This window comes from Mus caroli, unplaced genomic scaffold (assembly GCF_978045245.1).
Source record: "Mus caroli unplaced genomic scaffold, Mus_caroli_1 scaffold_12, whole genome shotgun sequence".
Classification (NCBI taxonomy): Eukaryota; Metazoa; Chordata; class Mammalia; order Rodentia; family Muridae; genus Mus; species Mus caroli.
This window is the reverse complement of record NW_028227267.1, coordinates 117,515,207-117,541,057: the sequence shown is the minus strand read 5'-3', so window position 1 is coordinate 117,541,057 and position 25,851 is coordinate 117,515,207. Positions and strand designations below refer to the sequence as shown.

The window sequence follows — 25,851 nt, the reverse complement described above, 5'->3', positions numbered from 1 at the left end:
ACCTGAATCTACCGAGAAGGAGAACGTCATACGATGTCAGAGGCAGAGGTTGGAACAGTGTGGCTACAATGGATGGGCAGCCTCTATTGGAAACTGAACTGTCCAGAGGATTTTACCCAGAGCTTCTGGATGACAGAGACTGGGATTTGATTTATGCCCCTGTCCCCTGAACTGGTAAGACATGCTTAGTCTGGGCTTACTGAATATTTGTTGAATTGAAGTAATTGGAGAACTCCACATAAAGAATGAGGCTCATTATTGTCATTATAAATCTATAATTTGCCTGTCGGCTTCTGGCATTAATTGTCATTGAGGAAATAGAAGAAGCGTGACTGTCAATGACTATTTGGATAGAGCAAGGAGATAGGCAATCACTGTGGAACCCAATCACTCATTTGAATACTATCTTGGGAGTGACTGGCCAGTTTCCCATGTCAAGGCCTGTTCCACAGGGTCAGTGCATAGCCTCGCATTCAGATCTTGTTATGTCTTAGCAAAATAGGATGAATTGTGAGGTTCAAATTACAGATAAAGAAAACTGATGCTCAGAACTTGCTCGCACGAAGATTTGAGAGTTAAACTTGGGTAGAAATTCAGCTTTTAGCCACTAAACTAGTGTGACATGCAGACGCTGATCTTTCCTTTCTGTGGATTCAAAAAGCTTATCGTTACATATGATTAATGTTTGGATCGTATTTCATACAAATATGTCAGAGTCCTAGATATGCATTTATTATGCGCTTTGTTTGGTACATCTCCATAAACCTGATCAATTTATCTGGACACAGCTAGTGCTCTGTCCGTCCTAGCTTTCTTTAAACTGTCAAGTTACTTTGGATACATTGTCTACCTTTGTAAGTCCTTGCATTTCATATTTCAACACATGCACAGGTTTCCATCTCTCAATTTGAGGGCTCAGTGGAGGTCAGAGAAGGGGAAGCCCTGGCAAACACAGCACTTGGCTGTGTGCTTAGAAGAGTTTTCTAGCAGAAGAGAAGGACTGACCCCATTTCTATTGTTTTGGTGTGCAGCAAGAACCAATCTGACTGCTTTCTGCTTACATAAGCCAAAGGCCTGGACAGACCCACAGTAGAGTCAGGACATAAAAGCAAACAAGAGTGATATCCAACTTTTTTCACCCTCTCTGGACAGAATTGGATTTTAGTGGAATGCCTTCCATGTGTGACCTTTTGTGACCTTTATACAGAAATTTATTCTCTCTGGCTGTTTTCCTTGGGCTTTCAAATTACATCTCTCAGGGACTATATATGAATCTGGCTACTCATGACTTCATGAAACATCATTATTGGGCTAAATTCAATGAATTTCATTCTGCTTTATTTTAGCAGAACCATATGGAACTTGACAAAAGCTAAACAAAGCTGGGATACCCTGGAGAGAAGGCACTTCTGGTCCTAATAAAGAATTAAGCTCTGTCCTGAATCTCTAATAGTACTTTGTAGTTATAACTACAAAGTATTTCTTACAGTGTATTATTATGACAGGGAAGAAAACCCATTTATTTGAAGTTAAAAAAATTTTTAAATGAACATTTTGCTTTAAAGCTACATAAATTCTGTACTTAGAATATGAAAGTGTAGCTTAAAGAATACCACAGAGCAAGTTCATTCCAACATGGGCCGGGGAGTTAGGATGAGCCAAAACTTGAAGTTCCAGTCGATAAAAGGGTTGCCTAATTTTTATGAGGTTTTGCTTTTCCTCCACTGGTGAGTCTAAGGGGTCCTCTGTAAAGCTAGAAAAGGCGTAGAATGTATGTGAACCAAACCAGCCACTATTCTACCGAACTTCATGAGAGCAGATCAGTGTGAGGAGTCTCTGAAATGACCTTACTAAAATCAAGCCAACCAGCACATGTGAACGTCACACGGAATGCCCCAGGAAGACACCTCCAGGTGGCAGGCAGTTATTAAGGGAACCGAAACAAGAGAGGAAATTGGAGTGTGCGATGGCTGGGTAGGCATGTAAGATGTGCCAGGCATAGGTGCTGGACGCAGCTGGGGATCTCCTTACCTGGAAGGACAGACGTGGGAAAGCACAGGTGACTTAGAGTCACAGTGTAGAGAACACTGTGCGTTTGCTGTGCTCCGAGTCAAGAATCTCTGCAGCAGCTGGAATCGCTTGTCGGTTATTGGCAACTCTCTTCATCGCCGCAGGGCGGACTTGATGGAAATTTACACAGACTATTTAACATGGAGTTTGGAGCTGGGACCTCCAGCTTTGCCACTCACCTCCCCTGCCTCCTCCACCGAGGAACAGAGGGAAGCCATTATCAATTCATTCTTTGTGAATCATGTTTATTCACAATGACTCAGTAATTTTCATGGAGAGGGAAGGAAGGCTTCAACAGCAGTCGTTACTCCATTTCTCAGACACTTGGGAACTTGAAGTGGGGAGATTATTCTCTAGGGAGTTGACATGTTGAATATTATTTCAGTTTGCATGGCTGCCCCTAATTCTATTGTGTTGCAAAAAACACCACCCTTTGATTAAAGGACAAAGAATGTGTTACTGTGTCTGAAATATAATTTTTAGATGACATCGTCCAAAAACTGAAATAATATATTTGACAGAGAACTATATAACACAACTGATATTTTATACCTAAGCAGTTTTATGCTAAAGATGTATAAAGTAGGTTGCTTTCATATCCTCTTGGGTTTGAGATGCAAGTTTTATTTTTTAACCTTAGTTTTTTATTATTTATATGTATGGGTGATCTACCTACATGTATTTTCTGTGCACCATAGGCATGCAATGCCTGTGGTGGCCAGAAGAGGGCATTAGATTCCCTGGAACTGAATTTACAGAGTTGGGAGCTGCCATGTAGATCCTGAGCCACCATATAGGTCCTGGGAATTGAACCCTGGTCCTCTTGAAGAACAGCCAGTTCTCTTAACTGCTGAGCTGACTCTCTAGCACAAACTGTGGTCTTAAGAGCACACTCTAGCTAGAATGCAGCTGGTGGACACCAAGAGTCACAAATTCCCTTCCAACCTGCTCTGTCCTTAGTCTAGACAGCCAGGTCTTTTGCATACGACAGATTCACTGTTCTGTCCCCCTCAACTACACATCACATTAACCATTTAAGCTCCTTCTAGAAGTCTGCATCACAGGCTGAGGGCCCCTCCCCCTCTCGCCCTCCCCCCTCTTCTCTCTCTTTCTTTTATGGAACTCACATTCTTGACCCTGGTCCCCATTTGCTCACTGACACACGTTTCCTCAGGATTAGTCAGAATCACAGCAAAAGGACTTGGATGGCATTGTTGCTAATTTTAAAGGATGCTGAAAGCATTTACCAAGTGATCACTTTAAATTATTTTTCTCATTTTTAAAGCCAAAATCTAGGGCTGAAAAGATATCTCAGTGGATGCATGTGCAATATCCAGGGCCCACAAGCAAGGAGAGAATCAATTCCTTCAAGCTGTCCTTCTACCTCCAAATGTGTGTATGTGCCACCCCCAAACAAAAGTGTAAAAGAAAAAGCCAAACCGAAGGCTAAATCAAACCAGTCAGTCAATCTGTCTGTCTACCTACCTATCAGTCTATTTACCCACTTATCTATCTACCCACTTATCTATCTATCTATCTATCTATCTATCTATCTATCTATCTACCTACCTACTTAACAATCCATACATCTATCATCTATCTACTTATCTATCATCTATTTGTCAATCATCTATCTATTATCTAGCTATATACCTATCATCTACCTATCTACCTATTAATCCATCCATCTATCATCTATCTATCATCTATCTACTTATCTATCTATCTATCTACCTATTATCTATCAACTTATTATCTATCTTCATCATCATCATCATTGTATCTATCTATCTATCTATCTATCTATCTATCTATCTATCTATCATCTATCTATCTATCTAAACCAAGAAGGAAGACCGCAACACAATCCTTTTAAATGCTTCTTTTATTTCATTGGTTGTACATTGGGTGAGTGAACTGAATATTACAACCAAAACATATAATTGATACAAATTAGAGTCCTGTTTACACTGTAAGATAACGAATGAGGGAATTCTTTAAGAAGTGTTACAGAAAGATTTAGTAGAAATGTGACCAGTGGTGTATGGCTGAAAGAATATTTCTGTGAAGTGCTGTTATATCCTGAAAACCAAGAGTGAAATGGAGTCCCGTGCAAGTGGAGTTAGTTCCCTAACTACCGTAGCTGTTGAACTGAGATCTTCCTGTCTTGGATATTGGTGATTTTGTTTTTGTAATTAAACAAAGCATTTAAGATTTATCCATCATAGTCAGACTTCTGAATATAAACAAACTTTTGGCAAATAATATTTATACAGAAAAATAGTTTTAGATCCTCTCAAATCCCAGAATTATTCTATAAAATTACATTATAAATAAATAAAAAGCAAAATCTGTTGTACATATATTTGTACATCTATGCATTTGCCTGGCCTCCTCCTTATTGTAAATGGCATATTTGACTCTGCATATTATAATCACAGTTCTGGAAAATGGATATCATAGTAAAAAATACAGTCATCTATATTGGCTGGGGGGTACAGGTGATGTTTTGATGGTCAATTATTAAAGGGCTGAAAATAGCTATGTGCTAATCATTTTTAAAATAAAAATCATGAAATGAAAGGAAGAAAGGACAGTTACAACAATTAGTCTACAAAAATATTTCAGTGATTCCCATAATTTACCTTTGTAGTCAACTATCTTCTCGATGAGTTTAAATGAGTAAGTAAAGAAAAAAAAAGTATGAGTGTTTTAGGCAAGTTGTAGCGTAACTACATTGTTATAGCTGAGGAAATTACAAATATCAATAATACATAAAGATGAGAACTATCAAGGTGATACAAGTTAGATACAATACCTTTCCACAAATTAAAACAAACACGACACAAGCACTATGCAAGATTATACTCAGAATGTGATTTCTCTTTTCGATACAGTTATCAGATCTATGATGTCAGGTAAATAGTAATTAGACTTTGACCAACATGAATTAAATGCAGATCTTTTTTCAATCAAAAAAAAAATGATATGGTTGGATGCCTCTAGTTTTCAGAACAGGCGATGATACCAAAATTTAAAATATTTTACATTCAATCTCAAAAGTCAAAATACTTCAATCACTAAAATGTTCACAAAGAAAATGGATGTTTTAAACAATTACACATAATATCCATTTATAACAGCTGTTTCATTTCTTAAACAATAATTTAAAAACTATGTAGGTACTGTGTAGGCTATGTGCAACATATAAAATGTGAAATATGAAATATTTGGTACGATAGTGCTTAAAATAAACTTTAAAACAAACTTTCTGAACAAAATTTAATTGTATCGCTATTACCTTGAAGATCAACCAAGTATTTAAAAAAAGTAAACAACATTAAAATATGTTTCATCCATATATAGTATATATATGTATGTGTATATATAATATGTGTGTACTTGTATTAAAGTTTTTTATACTTTTGAGACATAAAATATGCTTTAAGGTGAAAGAATTAAAAGAACTATTTTTCCATGCTGCAGTTACTTACAACCCTTTAATCCAACTCTTAAAATGCAAAAACAGTAATGGAGTTTTTAAAAAGTGAAACTATCTACTTGTTTTTTTTTCGTTTACATAGTAATTTAGATTAAAGTCACAGTTTGCATCTGTAGTGACTAAACTCAGACGTACTTAAACTGGAATATTATACAGACCTCCTCACCTACAGCTTTCCTGTTTGACTAGGTTTTAGTTTAGAAGAGTTATTCAGTAACAGGCAACCGGAGGGCGAGTTTGAAAGACCAATCCCTTAGATTCGACTATTGGCATGAGCCTTTCATTCTAGTCAAGCTGGATGAAGTCTGGCAAAATCTAGGCACTTCTACAAAGTCTCTCTTATAAAACAACTTTAAAAATATACTTGTAAAATAATACCTTCAAGACTTTGTTGGGTTGGGTATGAAGCTCATACCGTGCAAAGTTTTTGTTTTTTTTTTTTGTTTTTCAATCTATGCAATGTTATTCTAGAATCCCATGATTCAGTGCGGCATCTCCTGGCAAAGCGAACCCCACACTCTGATGTGTCCCCCGGCAATTGTGCTTGAGCTGCCACTCAGACTTTAGACCTGCGAGGCAGGTGTGTGTTTTACTTCACTTCTCTCCGCTGCGACTGTCCGGCTCCTCAAGAAGTGAATCATATACCCTTTGATCCAGTCAGGAAATGAAATGGTCGTGATTGGAGTTACAATCGAACCTGCCCTTGGAATAGGTACTTAAAACTAAAGCTAACTGTTTATTGCTAAATTTGAAATATTCTGAGTCGAAATGAGTATATTGTCTGGACTTTCTGCATCAGCTATAGTTATGGAGATAAGACAATATTCCTGGGACAGAAACTATGCTCAGAACCCTGGGAAAGAAAACCTCATCCTGTATGTCTTTGAACATCACAGCTGGTCTCAGGTAGTTAACTATCTTAGGCTGGAGTATACTAAGCATACCATATTTAATACTCATATATGACATAGCAGAACTAGCCTTAGGGTTGTGGTCTGTCCAGAAGAACTAAATTTAGCATGCAGTTTGTGGCAATTCTATTGAGGAGGAAACGGGGTAATATGTACAGTAACAATGTTTAGTTATTCTCAATGCAGATTCTTGGCATTCCATTCCATTTCTGTTGATTACTTCAGAATTATCTGTTAAAGAAAAAGACAAGCGCAATTTAGACCTTCTGCAGGGGAGATAGAACGCTCAAGTTTTATTCTTCTGCAGACATATTTGAAAGTAGAATGACCTTCAGCTTCTCATAATTCTGACCCAATCCTTAACTTTGTAAACCTGTAGCCTTCGTGCTCAGGTTTTTGCACTGAGCAATTTCTTCTATGTGCCCGTAGCAAGGAGTGGTGGCTCAAGCACACAGTTTTCTATGAGACCATTACAGCATGTATGGGGGCAGGCAGTCTGTTCCGACCTCAATCTCTTTAAGTGATTTCGCTTTGTATTTCTTTGGTCTATGCTCATATCACTTTCAAACTGGCCTTTGATCTACTGATTAGAAAGTCTAATCAGAGAATTTACCTTTGAAAGTTGTTTATGAACTTAACTATAAACATCTAAGAGTTTATCAATCAGTCTTAACTGTTCACTTCTAACTCAAAGATATGTTCTCATCACACACGACCTTGTTCCCAAGATAGAACAGCAACAGCTTAAATGTCACAGTGGAAAGGGAGAACCATCTAATCAAGCAGTTAAAAATATCTGTAATAAACCCAAAAGCGCAGATAAAGCTCAAGCAAGGCTACTACTAAATCCAAGCTCAGATCCTGGGATTAACCACCAAGGTCCCCGCCCTGCTTCTGCAATCACTGGACTGTAACTCCAGGGCCTTGCACAATCTAGGCTAGCACTCTGCCACCGAGATAAGTCCCCAGTCCAATGGTGTCTCTATCCAATCTAAAGCTCTTGGGGTGAGAGGTTTGGGTCTATGTGGTCTAGACCATAAAATATCAAGCTTAAATATAAAGTTTTATCAAAGGTATTTGTTCTTTGAAACATTTTGATCTTTGTGTAACTAATGAACACAAGTTCATTTGTTAAGTAGCCAAAAAATGTATAAGAAATAACTGATGGAACCCCTTATGTTATTAGCTGACACTGGCACACATTGGGTTTCGATTCCCAGTAAGAGGGTTGTTTCTACAGATGGGATTTATTGTCCTATCATATCAGAGTTTATTATGCATATAGATATTTTTTCTTTGAACACTCCAATAGTTCACATGTAGTATTTTAGTATATTCAAATGATAAATATGTCCATCCTTTACTTTTCTGGGCATACAGATGCATATAGAATTGGCCAAAAATGGAGGTGACTTATGGGAATATTTATGTGAAGTGAAGGTTGGAAACTTCAGACACTGAGGCTATTCACTTAACAGTTATTTACTCATATTACTCATACTGGAGTGTCTGGGAGTGAGGATGCTCTATTCAGGTAGGTGCCTAGGAGAGAGTTTTGGGACTTCTGAGCTGCTCAGCTTGGGTGCTGGGAACCAAAGTTTGGTCCTTCAGAAGAGCAGCAACTTTGGGTAACCACTGAACGGTTGCCCCAGCCCTGCCCCCATCCCTTGTTCTTAAAACAGTTCCTTGGCGTTTGAAGCTAATTCGGAGACTAGTGTTCCTTGTTTCACATGCTGGTAGATGTGAATAAGAGCCACATAAGATGCTTATATGTAGATTCTGTCACAGAATCTAGTATTTGAATGCATTTATCATATGGTCTTTGACATCATGATAGTTAGGTAATACTTAGAATCTCCAAACAGTCACTTGATACTTTGTTTTTAGATACAGTTGACTATTAAATGGGGCTTTCCTGTATCTCATCCCCAAACTTCTATGCTATCTGCACAACAGGACTATTGCCTAAGACATCAAATCATTATCTATTTTTTCCCCTATTTTCTCTCACTTTAGCAATAGACCCTGAAAGATATAGGGGAATCCACTAGTTCTTTAGACAAATGTAATGATGTACTTTTTCCCCCCTGGAATGTACACAACCCTGCTTATTGGATGAAATTAAAAAAAAAAAACAGACAGAACAAAATTACAAACACCTGACAGGCGCCCTACAGAAAACGTAGTAATGAAAATGGGGGAGTTTGCATTTCAGAAACTCACAATAATGCTTTGAACTTGTGCGTGACAGAGAGACCACTGGGAAATAGCTAGCTGGGCTGGAACTCACCCCACCTGCCTCTCCCTCTGACAGTGAATGGAGTGCATGGAGCCAGTGCACGGAGAGAGACAGGCAGGGGTGGGCTCTGGTGTGGTTGAACTTCAAGTCATGAGTAATCTAGACCGGAAACCTGGCTGTCAGGGCTGTACCTTTGTCTATCTGTGACACGTCATGTGTGTGTAGGATAAAAGGATGAGACATATGGCAGCTCTGGGCTTCAAGAAGTTCTGGGATTTGACCTTAGGGCTGAGTAAAGCACTCCGTTTTTCTTCTTAGAAGTTCCATTTGTGGGTGGCAATGGTTTCCATGAAAGTATCATTTCCTGTTAATTTTTTTTTTCCTGAGTACACTAACTCACTGGGACTGAATGAATGAAGTACGCTCTAGGGTGAAGTCCCTTGGAAATAGAGCATTAGGTGATGAACACCAATGCCACTTATTGCAAACTTGTCCCTTTGACCTCGGTTCTCATGTTAAGAGACATGTGACACTCCAATCTGTAGGGCCTATCTGTAGGGCCCCCAGGGGAGCATGTGCTGGACAAATAAACTGGAGGAAGAGGAGAGGCCCGGGTGTTTGAGGGAGATGGTGTCAGGAGCTTCTCTTTGTTTTCTTGACCTTCTTTCCTTTAGTCAGGTTATATTTTTAATTGGTGCTAAAGCTATATAACTTGAAGACAAATTCTGCATTTGCCATTCTGCATGCTTTCCTACTGGCTTGCCGCAGAGACTTCTTTCTGTACCATCTACATATCTCCAGGCACACCTCTTCACCGCTCTGTCTCTAGCATTCTTTATGACGGCTTTTATACCCAGATGGACTGACCACTTCAGAAGGTGTCTGAACAGTAAATATTGGCACAAAGCATATTACTAAAATAGTAGGCTTATAGTTGTGATAGGTGATGTGGCAATATACTACAAATCTGATGTACATTTAAAAATGCTTAATTATAATATCAGGGCTAAAGAGATGGCACAGCAGTTAACAGTGCTTACAACTCCTTCAGAGGGTTCAGTACAGTTCTCAGCACCCATGGCTGGTGGCTGACAACCTATCTGGACATCCATCTCGAGGGAACCTGATGCTCTGGCATCAGCCTCTATGAGTATTTATTTGCGAGCATGCACGGAAACACACAACACACACACACACACACAGAGCAAACATATTTTTAAAACACAACTTTGAAAGCAGCACATCAACATAAGCATAACAGGCTAAGTGAAATGCTTTCTTTCCTATCTTGCCTTTAGTCCATGGTGAGGTGGCTATCCAACATTCCTTTCCCAAGGTACTGTAGCCCACGCATCCTTGGAGGAGGTAACTGTAAACTTTAATTAGGTCTGCAGAAGTCTACATGTAAGTTAAATGGGGAGCTAACTTACCAAGTCTGCTAAGGGCCTCTACTTTTGCTTGAGTTTTTGGTATCTACCCTCTTGACTCAGAAGGCTCTGGGAGTATCTGTCACACATGAGCAGACACGGAAACCCATACAGCATGAACTGACTGGCATTGGTTGGATACTTATTTGCTCACTTGGCTCCTGACATGAGAATTCTCTTCAGGGAATAGAACTGGTGGCCCTTCTTGGACCCACACCTGGGACTAGGGGAGGCTGAGTTTCCAAAGCCTTTTTTATACCTCTTACCACACTAGCTGATCAGAACACCCTTGAGCCTATGAATCAGAGACAGGGACACTCTAGGACTGGTCTGGTACATGTCTGGTACATGTCTGGTACATGAAATGGGAGACAGTGTTAGAAGACCTTTCCTATGCTCCGGAAGAGCCAGTGCTGGCCCTGACTGACCACCTGCATCCTGCCTTAGCCTCCTCCCAATGAATGCAAGAAATGTCAGTCAGTCACCCTACGCCTTCAAAAAAGGTCAGTCACAGTCACTCCACTCCTCCAGAGTGCCACTGCTTCAGCTTCTGAGATACCTCTGCAAGCTACAATAGGAACTAAATCAAACATATCGAAGGAGATACATTCCTATGTATCTCCCTGGTGGGTGATTCCATTAAGTAAGCAGTATTTACTAAGAGAGAAACATGGCTGGAGAATTCTTAAATACTATTATAGTCTGCCATGTATGGTACATCAAAACTTTGAACTGAAAATACTGTTTTCAAATTCCCTTCCCACTAAAAGGAGAACACACAGAAATGAAGACAGCTGATAGTCACAAAGTTTACAGTTCAAGTTAGAAAACACAGACACACTTGACCTCTGGTCAAGAGTGCCTTCATCAATCAGTTGTGGGTCCTCTGGCTATAGCAATATATGTGATAAAAAAAAGTTGGAAGACTGCGATCGAATGTACTTGTTAATAAGGAGATAAAATCATATGAATCAATTAAACTCTACCCCTTAAATTGCTGTATTTAAGTCTGATGGTTCCCCTCAGTGTGTAGGTACTCTATGCTATATATAGCCCCTATGAACACAGTCTGTGAGAGGTCTGATACTTTTTGCAGACAGAGCATGAATGACTCACAAGAGCATCAAGTAGGTCTTCCTATCATTCATTGGGTAGCCACTAACTAATCTTATATCCTTACTGAGGTGTGTGGTGATGAATGGCAAGAGAGATTATGAAGAGGTGCTCTGGGCTAGCCTTGTCTAAGGAAATACTAAACCTTTCAAGGCCAAGTAGCAGAAAGTTCTGTGAATGATCCACATTACAGAGAACGATCCTGTGTGGCTCAGATCCATCTCTGGATTCAGCAACAGGTTATTGGTGTGCATATGCGCCAGACTCACTTCCTTGGAGGAGAGACCCAACTGAGTCTAGACTGATGCTTCCAGGGTTGAGCAATAGTTGTAGCAAGTCAGGGCAGACAGTGGCAGGGAAGTTGGTGGCACTTGGGGAGAATGTGTACTGGGGAGTCAATCCTGCAACTTCCAGACATTTAGTGCTCACTCCCAGGTCTAGGGCACTAGACCAGAAGAAGCCCAATGGCTAAAAAGAAAATATGACCATCCTGCCCCTGACTCAATCATCAGCTATGAAATATTCATGTTATCTTGTCTCCTTCTTAATGATGATGGATTTAGAATGAGCCATCCATCACTTGGAAGAGATCTGACCAGGATGTGAAATGGACTTGGGTGAAAATGAAACAGTTTGTGCAGAAACAGAATCACTGAATTTGAACTCATCAGCACCATGAACTCAACAACTGACTTGGCCAGTTTTCCTGTGGGAGGGTGCAAAGAATCATGGGATTGCATTAGTGTTTCAGTGACAACTACCAATGCTTCTGAGTATACTCCTCGTGAGTCATCTTTAGGAACTGAATTACTCTCAAAAGGGTAAGTTTCTATGTGGCTTCTAGAAAAATTTACACTCCCTACAGAAAACACTCATTGCCAAGATTCAAAACTGTATCTTCGGAGATGGCAGCTCAAATACTATGCTCATTAAGAATAGCTTTGCTTAGCTTGATGATATGTGGAAGACATCTCAGTGGATACATTCATGAACCCAAACCCAAAACAACTTAAGAAGAACAAGGGATTGTTTCCCTTAAATTTTCCCTGTGATTAGCCATCAAGAGCTATCTTTATGCTGACTTTGGAGTGGTAGATAAAATATACCTTATAAAATACTTGTGTAGAACCTCAAAGGTTCTTGGTACCAAAAACTTGAAGTTATAGTGGATATTTTCAGGTAGGTACATTAACCGAGTCCTTAGCAGATTCCCCAGAAGGGATCTCTAATTCATCTTTATGCCCCTGGTGTCTAGGATGAGGGCTGGGCACACAGGAATCAGCAGTATCTGGTTGAATGGATGAATACAGAGGAAGAAACTGAAGATAGTGCCCCATTCACACATGACCATCAGCTGAACTATGGGATAGCAGGCAATGCAGGCAAGAGCAGAGCCTCTAAGACTGCAAAAGACACTGTAGCCTTTTGTGATATGTGAAATATCTTGGGAAAATACATTATTGCTACAAACTGTCTTCACTTTTTGTCATATATAGATAAAAAGAACAGTTCTCCAGGCTGGGGCCAGAAACACACAGGAAGATGTGGCCAGCAAACCGAAATTCCACTGGAGAAAAATGTCTAAACATGGCAAATATGTTAGAAGACGTTTCCCATGGTCACAGGGCTCTAAAGGACATTTCCCTATTTTCTGAAACAGAACTTATTTCCTTTAAAGTATAACAGAGACTTGCCTGTTTTCTACCATTGGATATTATTTCTTTACTTCTTTTTCTGTGATGGGGACTGAACCTATGGTCTTGTACGTGCTAAGATGTGCTCCGTTGAAGAGGTGTTTCCCAACCCCTCTCTTCTCTGTGTTCTTTTTACGATGCCCTGCTCACACCTATTACTGTTCTTTTTCTCTTCTTCTTTGCTCTATAGCCACACAAGTCTCTTATATGGCAGCTGTTACTGTCACCAAAAATGATGATGTTTCTGATGTTTCCAGAGAGGCAAAACCCACACAGTATTCTGATTGCCACACATGGAAGGATATGTCAAAAGGTTATCTTAAAATTAATTTGGAGGCAGGGTCTCATTTAGCCCAAGGCTGGCCTCAGACTTGCTGTGTAGTTAAGTATGACTTTGAAGTTCTGACCATTCTGCCTCTAATCCACTACTCCTGAAACAGGTGTAGGCTGGGATTACAGGTGTGTGCTGGGAACACAGACTCTATCTTCACTGGTGCTGAACGTTTCCCCCTCCATTCTGTGGTTAATAAAGGAAGACTTTAGGAATATGTTTTAATATTAAAAAACCTGTCATATAAAATATTAGTAACTGGGTCTTCTATATGAAAAATGTTAACACCACCCTCATTAAAGATTATTGACCAAGGCCCACACGGGCATGTTACACAGATAAAGTCTGTAAGTGGAAGGTCCTGACTTGGGAACAAGCATCCACGTGTCATATTAAACAAGTCCTGTGTGGAAGCATCTAGACCCCTGGGTGCATTGCAGTGCGACTTTGATCATGGCCTCGAAATCCAGGGCCTCTGAAGCTATTGCTGGAGGGTCCTCACACTAAGACAAGACTGGTCCTTGCATGTGTACTCTGAAACACCCTCAGTTACCCCAGCATGACTGATTCAGTTAGATAGTTTCTTCCCAAGCCACATATCACAAGCTCATCACAAACAACTCCCCCGCCCCTCCCCATGTTTTCAAATGCCATATAAATAAAATCACTTAGATGGCTTTTAAAAATGGTGTCCACAACTATAATGTGGTTGAAATATGATAATATAGTAATGTATAATGTAAGGAAATAAGGGGCTTAGGAATGCTTGATATTGCAAACTAAAGGGGAAGACCAGCCACTTCCCCTTATAGATGGCTCATCACCCATGTCCTCTGTCCTTAGGGGACTGAGTTTTCCTGCCACAGGATTGGAATTCTCTTCACACATTCATGATGGGGGTGCAGGGCTAGCCTATCCACTGGGGTAGGAATCAAGACAGGGGCTTTCTTCGTGCACCTGACAGCAAGGCTTCTCTTTCCCAGGCTAGTCCCGGCTTCTGTCTTCCACCTGTGGGAGAATCCCAAGGCTCATTTTTTTCATTTTACTCTGAGATAGGAGGGCTAGCCTCAGCTCATCTTCCACTAACATATTATACTCTGTTGTAATTGAAAGTATATGAGATTCTCATGTATGTCCCCTAAAAATGACTTGTTCTTACATACACTAAGGGGTAAGGTAAAAGGATAAGGCAGCTTTCCCCACCCCCATTTATTTTCTTTTCTCGATCTTTTTCCCTGGTGTTATTGTAAATATTGAAAAGTGCTTATTTATGAAGAATAGCTATGAGATTATGTTTGATCTGCAGCTGTGAAAGAAGGCAAAACTTAAAATAACACCTTAGACCTGAGGGGTCAAATGAGAGCCAGGAAGAAAGGAAGCAGGCAGGGTAAGCCATAGCTGCCCAGGAACTAGTTGTCTACGTGTGTGTGTGTGTGTGTGTGTGTGTGTTGTGAATACATACATGTGTGCACTTATGTGTGTGTATGGATGAGTGTGTATGCATGTGTGTGATGTGAATGCATGTGTGTGTGCATGTGTATGGTGTGAATACATGCATGTGTGTGTACATGCATGTGTGTGGTGTGAATGCATGCATACATTTTATAAATAAATATATATATATATATGGGGGGTGTATGTGAATGCATATGTGTGCATGCGTGCATGTGTGTGTATGTGTGTGTGCATGAATGTGGAGGCTAGAGGTCTATACGGGCAGGGTGTTTCCTCAATTGCTCATCACCATATTTGAGGGACAGGGTCTCTCACTGATTTGGCTGGCCTGACTGATTCTGGCCTTTGGGCTCCAGAATCTCGGCCTGAGGTTCTCCAGTGCTGGGATCATGCATCCACGCCCCTATGCTCAGCTTTGTTTGTGGATGCTGCAGGTTCGAGCTAATGTTTTCAAACTCACATGATAAGCTCTTTACTCCACATATCTCCACACCCCAGGCTTGCACCACACTGAACTTTCCAGTACAGTACAGTACACAGGAGTCCCTTACTGACCATGCCATGAGCTGAACAAAGCTGTAAAAGGCACCTGGAGGGACTGCTGTGGTTAGGACTTCTGCAGGAAGCACCGAGGACTGCGCTCACCTAAGGAGTCCGGTCAGAAAGAATGCCATGGAGAACCTGTCTTTGAAAGACCCTGTCTCCATCCATAGGACGCTCCCCTTTCAGAGCATCTCTGGGTAAGCATGGAGCCATAACACCAGGGCTGTTCCTACAAGAAAACCAAGCACCAAAGCTGCTGGCCAAAGAACTTTAAAACTATGCTTTCCAAATGCTGACTGTATATGTTAAAGAAGGCTACATTTCCTACTGTATCAAAATATATAAAACTGGGGCCATATTATTAAAGCAAATATCCTAAATCATTTAGAATATTTGCAATGATATTTGTAGGAAGTGAGGCTGAGATTAAACAGGCAGCCCATGCATGAATGGTTTTGCTGATTCAGATCTCTAGGCATGGATGCTGAATCTAAGAAAAAAGTTTACATGTAAAAGCTAACTTAGGCAACATCAAGACAGGCTTTGTTATATAAACGGACAATAATCAATGTGTCTACTATCTTTTTTATCTTGACATCAGACTTATCTTAAAGCTTTCACGGGTTACAAGTTAACAACTCAAAAATGAAAAATGAATAAGAATATGTCAGTGTCCAAGAGATTAAAAAAGGATCCAAAGCAAATATTTTTATTTTTTAAATGATTAATTGGTTGATATGACAACTATAAAGAAATTTCAGAAAGATTTGTTCACGCAATATAGAATTTTTTTTCTTTTTTACAATTGTGTGGTGTTCCTCACAGTAATAAATTAAAGATTCAGGTCAAGAATTAAAAAAAAAAATTCCATGAAGATGAGCTCCTGCTGTTCTTAGCACAAGTCCCCAACTCTCCTCCTACCCTGCTTTTGCATTCACTACAAAGGTGTCTGGCCTGGGATCCCGGGCACAGTCGGGCTGCAGTATCTGTTTTCACAAAAGGACAGAATGTGTAACTCAGACTATTAGGAACTGGCTTTTAAGGCACCAATGGCCAAAACACCACCAAAGGTTAAATTCAGCGGGATGAAGAGGAGGTTGGTGTGAAGTACTGGATGTGGAGGTGCAGCTTTCTGCGTTGGTACCGCCCCTTGAGGGCGGGGAATGCGACTGTCAGTCAACTGCTTCTGGTCAACAGCTTCCAGCACAGTGAAGATCTTGAAACTCCATTTTAGCTCTTTGCCTGTGTGCGTGTGCGTGTGCGTGTGTGTGTGTGTGTGTGTGTGCGTGTGTGCATGTGTGTGTGGTTGCGCGCGCGCGCGTGTGTGTGAGAGAGTTTAATTTAGCCACTCAGTTTTGTATAAACCTCAAGTATAAAGGAAAACAAACAAACAAACAAACAAACCAGAGAGTAGATGTGAGAGACACCAGAGTCACGTCTGTGCCCCCCCCCCCCAGCTATGGTTGGTAGCTGTCTGGGCCTCTGTTCTCACTTTGCTTGTTTGTGGCACCCTAGTACCTCTACAGTGCAGTGGGCATTTAGAGGAGGTCACAACCAGCTCTCCCAACAACTCCCCAGGAAGTCCAGAAACACTCTGCTGTAAGAAATGACAAGATGATGCCAGAGACAGATGCTTTATCAAGGACAGCAGTTGCACTCTCTTTGTTTCCTTATTACTAAATGTCCCTATCAGTGGTTGGGTCTCTCTGAGGTGATCTGCATCCCATAATTACTTTTACTATAATCATTTGTACATTTCTTCATTGCCTGCCTATACCTTTTATTATGTAAGGCCCACGAGGAAATGGGCTGTCTTTGCACTGCCTCATTCCCAGGGCCCCAGCAGTATAGCTAGCTCCTAATATCCACTGCTGAGAAGAAGCAAGAGGACATGCAGCCACTGAATGAAGCGTGGGCTTTTTGATAATGTCTGCGGTCCCAGGATAAACCTCACTTAACAGATTCAGTCCACTGAGGCAAACCCCACAGCTGCACACAGTCAGTGTCCTTGTGAAGACGGAACTTTGAAAGGGGGGCACAGGGACAAGGAAGAATTTTTATCATGAGAAGAGTCATCTTACAAATAAGATTGTAACCGAGGTCCTCTGGCAGCTTTCTTAGTTCCCCCTCCCCTTTTATTGGAGACATGTTCAGGTAAACCCTGTCCATTTAAAAAATGTGCTAAAGTATACATAAAATAAAATCTACTCGAAGCATCTCTGATGGTGGCTCCGTGACATGAGACAGTCACTTTGCTCTGCAATTCTCAACACAGCCCACCTCCAGAACTTTTCCTCTTAATCGAAACCCACACCAATTAAACACCACCTCTGACTTTTCTTTCCCTTGACCTGTGCGTTTTAAGTGCTGGGAACTGAACCAGGGATTTATGCAGACATGATGGGAACACTCTATCCCTGAGCTACACCGCCAGCCCTGGTTTTATTGAGACTATGTCTCATGCAGCTCACACTGTCCCCTGACCTGAAACCAACCCTCTTGCTGTGTGGCCTTCTGGGTGCTGTGGTTTCAAACGGTCTATCGACAGTGCGTTTCATACTGTGTCTGGCTATGTGAACCTTATTCACCTCCCACCCTTCCTGTGTCTGGTTTTAAAATGGGATCCCTGGTTCTGCACCCAACCTGCCCCTATCTGCTCAGCTGACTTCTTAGCTCTGTGTCTTTACAGAACTAAATGAAACGCCCAGTTGATCAATTTCACCCATCACCTGCATGCAGGCTGCCCAGAACACCCTTTCTTAACTAGTGACACTCAGTTTACCTGAGGTTGTGGACAAGAAAGTTCTATGGAGACAATGGAGAAGAACTACCTCTTAAAAAAAAATATATATATATATATCTTTGAGAGCCTCTGGTTTGGCTCTGGGATGAAAGGCCTTGGGGTCCACCCTTTCCCAGGTGGCTTTCTACTCTGGAATGCTTTTGCCCCACAGCCTGGTTTTTTGTCACTGAGCTGAAATCGGAGTTTCTTTGTCAATCTCGAAGACCACCAGGATTTGAAGACAACTCTGATGCAAAACTTAGATGTCAGGAAGTCTCCATCTCCACGAGGACATGTGACATGGTTAAAATATTTAAAGATGAACTCGGACTTCTTGTTTTCTGTCATCTGGTACTGACAGCCGAACACATTCCCTCCCTCGTGCACGCTGGGTGAAGGCTGAGCTGCTGAACTTTACTCTCCTAAGTATGACTTGGCAGGGTTTCCTAACAGCCGGTCCCTACACAGACCACACGCCTCAGTCCCTTCAAATGTGCCAGGGAGCACGGGGCTTGTAGGATTCCATGCCTGGGGTTTAAACATGTCCAGCTGCATGCTTGCTTGAGTTGTGGGCTGTTTATTCTCTGTAATTTGTTCTCATCTAGAAAAGGCATGAGGTACTTCACAGAGCAATAATGAGTATTGAATAAAATGTTGCACATAAGGAGTCCGATAGAGGTTTTGATGAAAGGTGGGTCTCTTTCCCTAGGGCTATTATTTTAGGATTCATAATCTTAAATCAAAATTTGGTTTCAGTTTCTATTGAAACAGCTACTCAAATAATTCCATTGTGCACTTAAATATAGGTTTGAATGGTATGTTGGAAATATGCTTGGTTTTTGAATGAGATTAAGATATTTTAGAATATCAAAGGCATTTGCTCCCCTTTCTACAACACCGAATGAAGCCAGACTGAATTTCTCTGATTTTTTTTCCATTTAATTTTTGACTGTTGGCTCATGATAATCATTTTTGCAAACTGAGACCTTTTATTGTAAGAGTACAGTGCTTATGCGCCAGCGCTGTGTGAACAGTGACCACCACCAGAGGAGTCTGATATCCCCGATGGGCAGCACGCCTTCTCCCCAGGTAGACATGGGTCACCCCAGCTGCAGGCTTTGTCGACACACTATGAGCAAGACATTCATCCTCTTTTATGCTTGATATGCCCCATCTCTATGATGGAAATCTAAACTATATCCCACTCCTAGTATAGTATTATATGATGACACTAAACTATCTTTTTATTTTTGGTTGAACCTAGGACCTCAAACATGCGAGGCAAGTGTTCTTCCAGAGAGCCCCAGCCTCAGCCTTTGACACTGTTTTAATTTTAGTCAAAGCTACAAAATGTAAATATTTCCACAAGCTACATTATTTATTTATTATTTCTAGATTCCTGTGCTTAGAGACAATGACTATTCATGGACATTTCTTTGAACTAATCTTGTTTAACAAATAAATGTCTGCAGCTCAACTTTGAAGAGTTCACTTCTCACGTAATTCCTGCATATGCTTCAAAAGTTAGCAGGGACTGTCCACTTATGCTTAACAAACTGACATAAACTTCCAACAAGTAACTCAATTCCCCATCCAGGGGCAGGGCACACAATAGAATTCTCCTCCCTTCCAGGGGCAGGGCACACAATAGAATTCTTCTCCCTTCCAGGGGCAGGGCACACAATAGAATTCTTCTTCCTTCCAGGGGCAGAGCACACAACGGACTTCATCTTTACCTTTACTCATTTCTTAGGTCTCCCTTTTTAAACCTCTGTCCACGTTCATGTTTCAAGGGTCTGAAGAGCCCAGAAAAGAACACGAGCAATAGGAATCTTTTCAAGCAATGCCCTTGTCCGTCCTGAACCCATGGAACAAAAGCTGTTTTATGGCCCCAGTGTTTACTGTGGAACAGCAGTGGCACATACAGACGTTTGGATTGATGGGACAGGCACGACTTGACACCAGGAAAATACGCATAGGAAAACAAAGGTCAACTTCTCTGATATCTTTGCTTACTCACAAGCCCTTCTGTGCTCCAAGGAGGAAGCTAAGTTCCATATTTCCATAAGTTCTTATAGCTACCAATGCTATGTAAACCATGCTTTGGTGGAGCAAAAAAGGCCTAAATGTACTGTTAGGAGACCAAGTTTCTCATCCTTGTATAGCCGGGAGCAAGCCAGTCCAAGACTCTAGGGTTTTATTATAACATGGAGATTTAGAAGTTTAGAGAAGTTTGAAATCTGGCTTTGCAGGATAACCCTGGGCATATTCCTCAGCATCTCTGATGGTCCCTTCAGGGACATTTGTGCTTTCAGAGAGAGAATTCACATCAAATGCTGTGCATGGCGCTTGGCACTTGACAAGTGCTTCAAGCTGGGTGATGGCCTGAGTTACATCTGTGCTGTCCGTGTGTCCTACCATCCTTGGGGCCCTTCCTTGATCATTGAAAGCACTTTCCCGGGAAGGCAGCTGCCAAAATGGAGAAAAGACTGCTCTAAATGGGACCTAGGCTTGCGTACTTTGCTAATTTATGTGAGTTGGGCAAGGCACTTTGTTGAGTGATTCTAGCTCCTGTTAACAATTTATAATGTAACGTGTGTCACATAAACATGTTAATCTAGGGCGGGAGAGAGAGCTCAGTGGGAAAAGTGCTTGACACATGAGCAAGGGGACATCAGTTGGGATCTCCAGCACGCATATAAAAGCCCAAGTGCACTGTGCTTTCATTACAGCCCCAGTGCTGGGAGGTGGTGGGGGAGGGGAGGGGAGGGGCCGGGGGAGGGAGGACGCTTGGGACTTGTTGACCAGCCAATCTAGCTAAAAGAGAGGTCCAGGTTCAATGACAGTCACGGTACTAAAAAAAGAAAAAAAAAAAAAAGAATAAGGTGGAGAGCGATTTGGGTAGGTATTTACTGTCGACCTCTGGCCTCAACATATATATGCACATGTACACATACATGAACATGCACTCACACCACACTTTACAGGCATGGCATGATTGTGGTAATTTGCTCTTTGGACTTACTGACTTACGTCTGACTGATTTAGCTGAAACTGTTCTTCATCTGATGCGCCAATGACTACAGGGCACTGAGTGACATCCCACAGTGATCAATTTAGCGATACTGCTTTTAGAAACACCCCATGGAGAACAGTGGTGAACGCCTGCACTTGATACAGGAAGCTTAGCCACATGCGCTCTGCGGGCCCGAGTTCTACAGAGCAGAGAATGGAGATAAGACCAGGAATCATGGAGCGTCAGATGTGATGCTGAGGCGTGACGGAGTCCAACGGCTACAACAGCTTATAGCTCTTCATAATCCCTTGTTAGGAAGTACCAGTCATGCGATCTGATCTAGTACAAATCAAAGTAAAAAAACATCTCCCGACAGGGAGACGTCGTGAGGGAGGGTTGCGGGGTCAGAAGGCCTCTCTGGATCTTGTCGGTAATTATTCATCACCAGAGCCCAGGGTTCCTTCTTCCCTCAATCCTTATCCTAGCGCCTCTCTGGTGGAGGAGCCACGTGATGGGGAGCGCATGCTCACCCCTTGAGGTTCCCACGCGTTTTCCACGGACACAGCTTCCTGCCTCCTGGGGCGCCTGTATTCCACTTGCTTTTCCGTGAGTGACCACAGCATGTTCTGCTCTGTGCTCCCAGCCAGTCACCCAACAGGACCAAAGCAGGCTTTTAAAGCTCACCCTACTGTTAAACGGTTCCCCTACTTAGATCTGTAACTGTAGCATCTCTTTAACAATATATATATTGTGTGTGTGTGTGTGGTATGTGTGGTGTGTGTGTGTGTGTGTGTGTGTGTATGCATGTGTTAGATCTTCGGACCTGGTTGCAAGTACCTTTACTTGCTAAGCCACCTTGAGGCTGACCCTAAGATCCTTTCTAAGCTATACGTGCTGTTACAAATGTGTGTAACGCATTGAATTTGCAATGCTCTGGCTATGGCCCATCTGCTAAAGAAAGGCTTCATCTCCAGCTTGCTGCTGTTGGGTGATGATAGGAACCTTCAAGAGGCAAATTTACACTGGAGAACTGAGCCTCGGAGAGGTGACCTTGAAGGTGATACTGTGACCTGTTCTCTCCTGGCCTCTCTTTAGCTCCTAGGCTGCCATGAGAGGGCGAGGCCTCTTCTGCCCTGTACTCCCGTCATGATGTACGATGCTGGGATGCTGATACAGACCCCAAAGCAAGGGACCAACCAAGCATGGACTGAAACCCCACCTGAGCCAAGACGAAGGTTGTTCCCCATGAAGCTGATTATCTTAGGTGTTCGGTCACGTGGCAGAAAGTTGACTGAGACAGGCTTTAAGGTCAAATGCAGCCTTTGCTACCCATTAACGCTATGACCAAACCTAAACTTTCATTTCTTCAGGTGTGGAAGTGACAAGAGAGTTCATGTTGTAGGTTTAAGTGAAAAATCATGTAAGGTAGCAGGCTTTATATGAATTCCTCTTTCATTTGACCACACTCTTGTTTCTAGCATTTAATTAACTCATATGAATATGGATTCCTTTGCGCATGTGTGTGATACACACATGCACAGGTGTGTGTGTGCATGTGGAAGCCAGATGTCCATGTCAGATGTACTCAACTGCTTTTCACTGTATGTATGAATGTATGTATGTATATATGTATGTATGTATATATGTATGTATGCATGTATATGTGCGTTAAGTATGTATATATTTGTATGTGTGTATGTGCATGTGGGTTGTGTATATGTGCAGTGTATGTGTATGTGGGGTGTGTGTGTGTATACACATGTAGGGCTCAGATGTTGGTATCTGATGTCTTCTTTAACCATACTCTCTCTTATTCCTTTGAGGCAAAGTCTCTCATTGAGTTTGAACTTCCAAGGTATCTATTAGACCAGACAGACAGCGAGTTCCAGGTTCTGCCTGTCTCTGCTGGGGTTCCAGATCTCTGCTGCCACACTCAGCTTTCTACATGGACTGCTGGAAATCTAAACCCAGGTTTTAGTACTTGTGTAGCAGGCAGTTTCCTAAGTGAGCCAGTCTATAGTCCCTTCCCCTATGCTTTGAGCCTTGCTAAGCTCAGAGCTTGAGTGTCTGGCTAGCCTGGTAAGACCCTGAGATCTTCCTGCCTCCACCTTTCCGTGGCTGGGATGATGGAGTTCTGCATCTGCCTTTTCTCTGGGCTCTGGCAGACTGAGCACAGGTGCTCAAGCGTGCTCAGCCAAGTGTCCTGTTGACAAAGCCATCTCCCGAGTCCCCTGCCTTCGCCTTTTGAATATTCTCCAGGTTGGTCCGCACCTTACCACGTCCCAGTCTCCCCCATATCCTGCAGAGATAGAGATATGCCCCTGGCTACTTTGGGTATAGAAATCTTACCGTGGGTAAGGTAAGAATTTGGGTAAGAATCTTACCTTGGGGCTTATTTGCCATGCAGTGATATTTGCGTAGGGGGTTTCGTGTTCTTAGGACATGTCCTGATGATTTCATACCTCCTTACTAAGTCACTGACCTCTAATGACCTCTATCATCCTCCACAACTGGAATAAACTGAAACTTATATGATCCTGGAAGTTACTGTCTCTTCCATTTCTGGTAAATGCAGCCACAGTTTCTTGGGACCCCCCCCAACCCCCCCAAACACACACACACACATACACACACACACACACAAACACTGGTTACTTCTCTAGCACTCAGGCAGAAGTGCAAGACGATCCAGATTTGGATGCAGAAAACACTTGCTCTGTTTGGAACAGCCGTGATGGAGAAAAGCCCTACCCATCACTGAGCCCTTGGACACTGGCTGAGTTCACTCGTGGCAGCTAGTCTGCCCTTCCTTGAAAACCTCCAGCTGGGAATAGCACACAAGATGAACTATGTATCCACACAGCTCCATGCCAGAAGCCTGACAACCAACATACTCTGGGGAATATGACTTTAAATTCAAAAACAACCCCCACCCAAAGGCTCATCAAAACTCGAAAGAGTATAGGATCTGAAGCTCTAAGTAGGACAACGCACCAGGCCCCTCAGGACTCTCCCGACAGGCTAAGCTGCTCAGAACTAGAGCTGCCATGTCTTCAGGTGCTATGTACAAAAAGTCTGCTCAAGGCTCTCACCAGGAGGTGTGAATTATTTGAAAAAAAAAAAAAGAAACTGTACTGGATTAAAGTGATTACATAACTTACTTTCCCTAAAGAATCTGTAGGTATTTTCATTAATCAAGCCTCGCTGCAGGCGCCCCTGAAGCAGCTGCCTCTGAAGCCAGCAAAGGAAAGGTCTGTTCTCTCTTGATTTTCTGAGAGATCTCTCATGCGTGTGTGTGTGTGTGTGTGTACAATGTGTATGTGTGAATACGAGTGCATGCGTGTCACGATGCACATATGCGGGAATCAATTCTCTCCTTCACTCACTTCTGGGAATCATATTCAGGCTCGTGTGGCAAATGCTTTTTACCTGTAGAGCCATCTCACCAGCTGATTTCCTGATTTCTTAAAGATAAAACAAAACCGCACACAAAACAAACAAATAAACAAACCGGCCAACCACAACTCCGTCTGTCCTTCTACCTTGCTCCTTCATTCAGTTCACCTAAGCCCTGCACTGTACTTTGAAAACATTTCCCCCTACCAGGAAATCTAGACTCCTCCACGCTGACAGTTAGAATCAGTCACCAAGGAGCTCAAACTAAGTGTACAAGCAAAATAGTGTCTTAACCAGTGAAGGGGTGGAGTCTGATGGTTTTCTACCCAGCATGCCGTGCGATGGCTTGCAGTCTTTGTTTTTGGGAGCGGGTGGAGGGTCAACATCACTCTGGGGCCCCCAGCGCTTTTTTGTCTTCAGCACTCAGGGAAGGGCAGACTGTGAAAAAGGAGTGTTTGGCAGTTTGAACCTCTGCACGGGGGGCTGGCCACTCTGCTGTGTATTCCAGGAGGGAGAACTGACAAAAGCCTACCCACCCCTCCCGCACCGAGCCCGACAGAACCAAGATACTTTCTAGTGAGAAACACAGGCTCTAAAATGGGTCAAGTGATGGATAGGGGAAATGCCGACGGCCTCCTACATTTGTCTGAATATAGTCCCAGCAGATGGCACTGAATAATAGAAATCCTTCAAGGCCGAGCTGTGATAGGGATGAAGCAGAACACCCTTACCTCAGTGGCTTTGGGTTATGTCCACTGCGGCCGGGAAGGTGAGTAAGGCTCTGAGATAGCATTTCCTTAAAAGTAGCTCTTCGAAAGGCCAGTTAAAACACAGTGGGTGATTCTGGCTACAGGAAATCGTACTCTCTTTCTGGTAGAACGTTACTGAGGTTGAATGTCAGATGGAACGCACCTATATCTAACTGCCGTGTCTGAAAAATGAAAACGTCTAGCTTATCAGATATTTCAATAAAAAGATGGGGGGTTGAGATGGTTCAGCGGGTAAAGGCACTGGGTGCAGATGACCCGAGTTCAGCCCCTAGATCCTAGATAGTAGAAGGAGAGAACCAACTCCTGCAAGTTGTCTTTTGAGCTCCATATACATGCTGGTGAGTGCACGCGCACACATGCCCTAAATAAATAAATGTAACTGGAAATGGGATATATACATGATGGACACACTATCAACCAATTTCTTAGGGCCGAATATCTGTTGAGTGAGCTCACTCTTAAGAGGACTTACAGAGGTGTGAAGGGTGAAGGCCATGACCATGAATTGGCATGTTTTGGAGACACAATTATTTGTTCACACCGTGTTGGAAACATCGCATGACTTTGGTTTTGAAGGCACTGTCTGGGGGCTCCAGAGAGTC

General features: G+C 42.2%; 1 protein-coding gene across 9 annotated transcripts in view; it reads right to left on the bottom strand.

The window, feature by feature from the left end:
- Positions 1-5,996: 5,996 nt before the first annotated feature.
- Positions 5,997-25,851, bottom strand: part of Mbnl2 (muscleblind like splicing regulator 2) — a 152,060-nt gene continuing 132,205 nt past the window's right edge. For all 9 annotated transcript variants that reach the window (XM_021181445.3, XM_085828842.1, XM_021181449.2 and 6 more), the window contains one exon: positions 5,997-6,714. In XM_021181445.3, the coding sequence (XP_021037104.1) occupies positions 6,700-6,714 (15 nt within the window). In that variant the 3' untranslated portion in view covers positions 5,997-6,699. The remainder of the gene's footprint in view (positions 6,715-25,851) is intronic.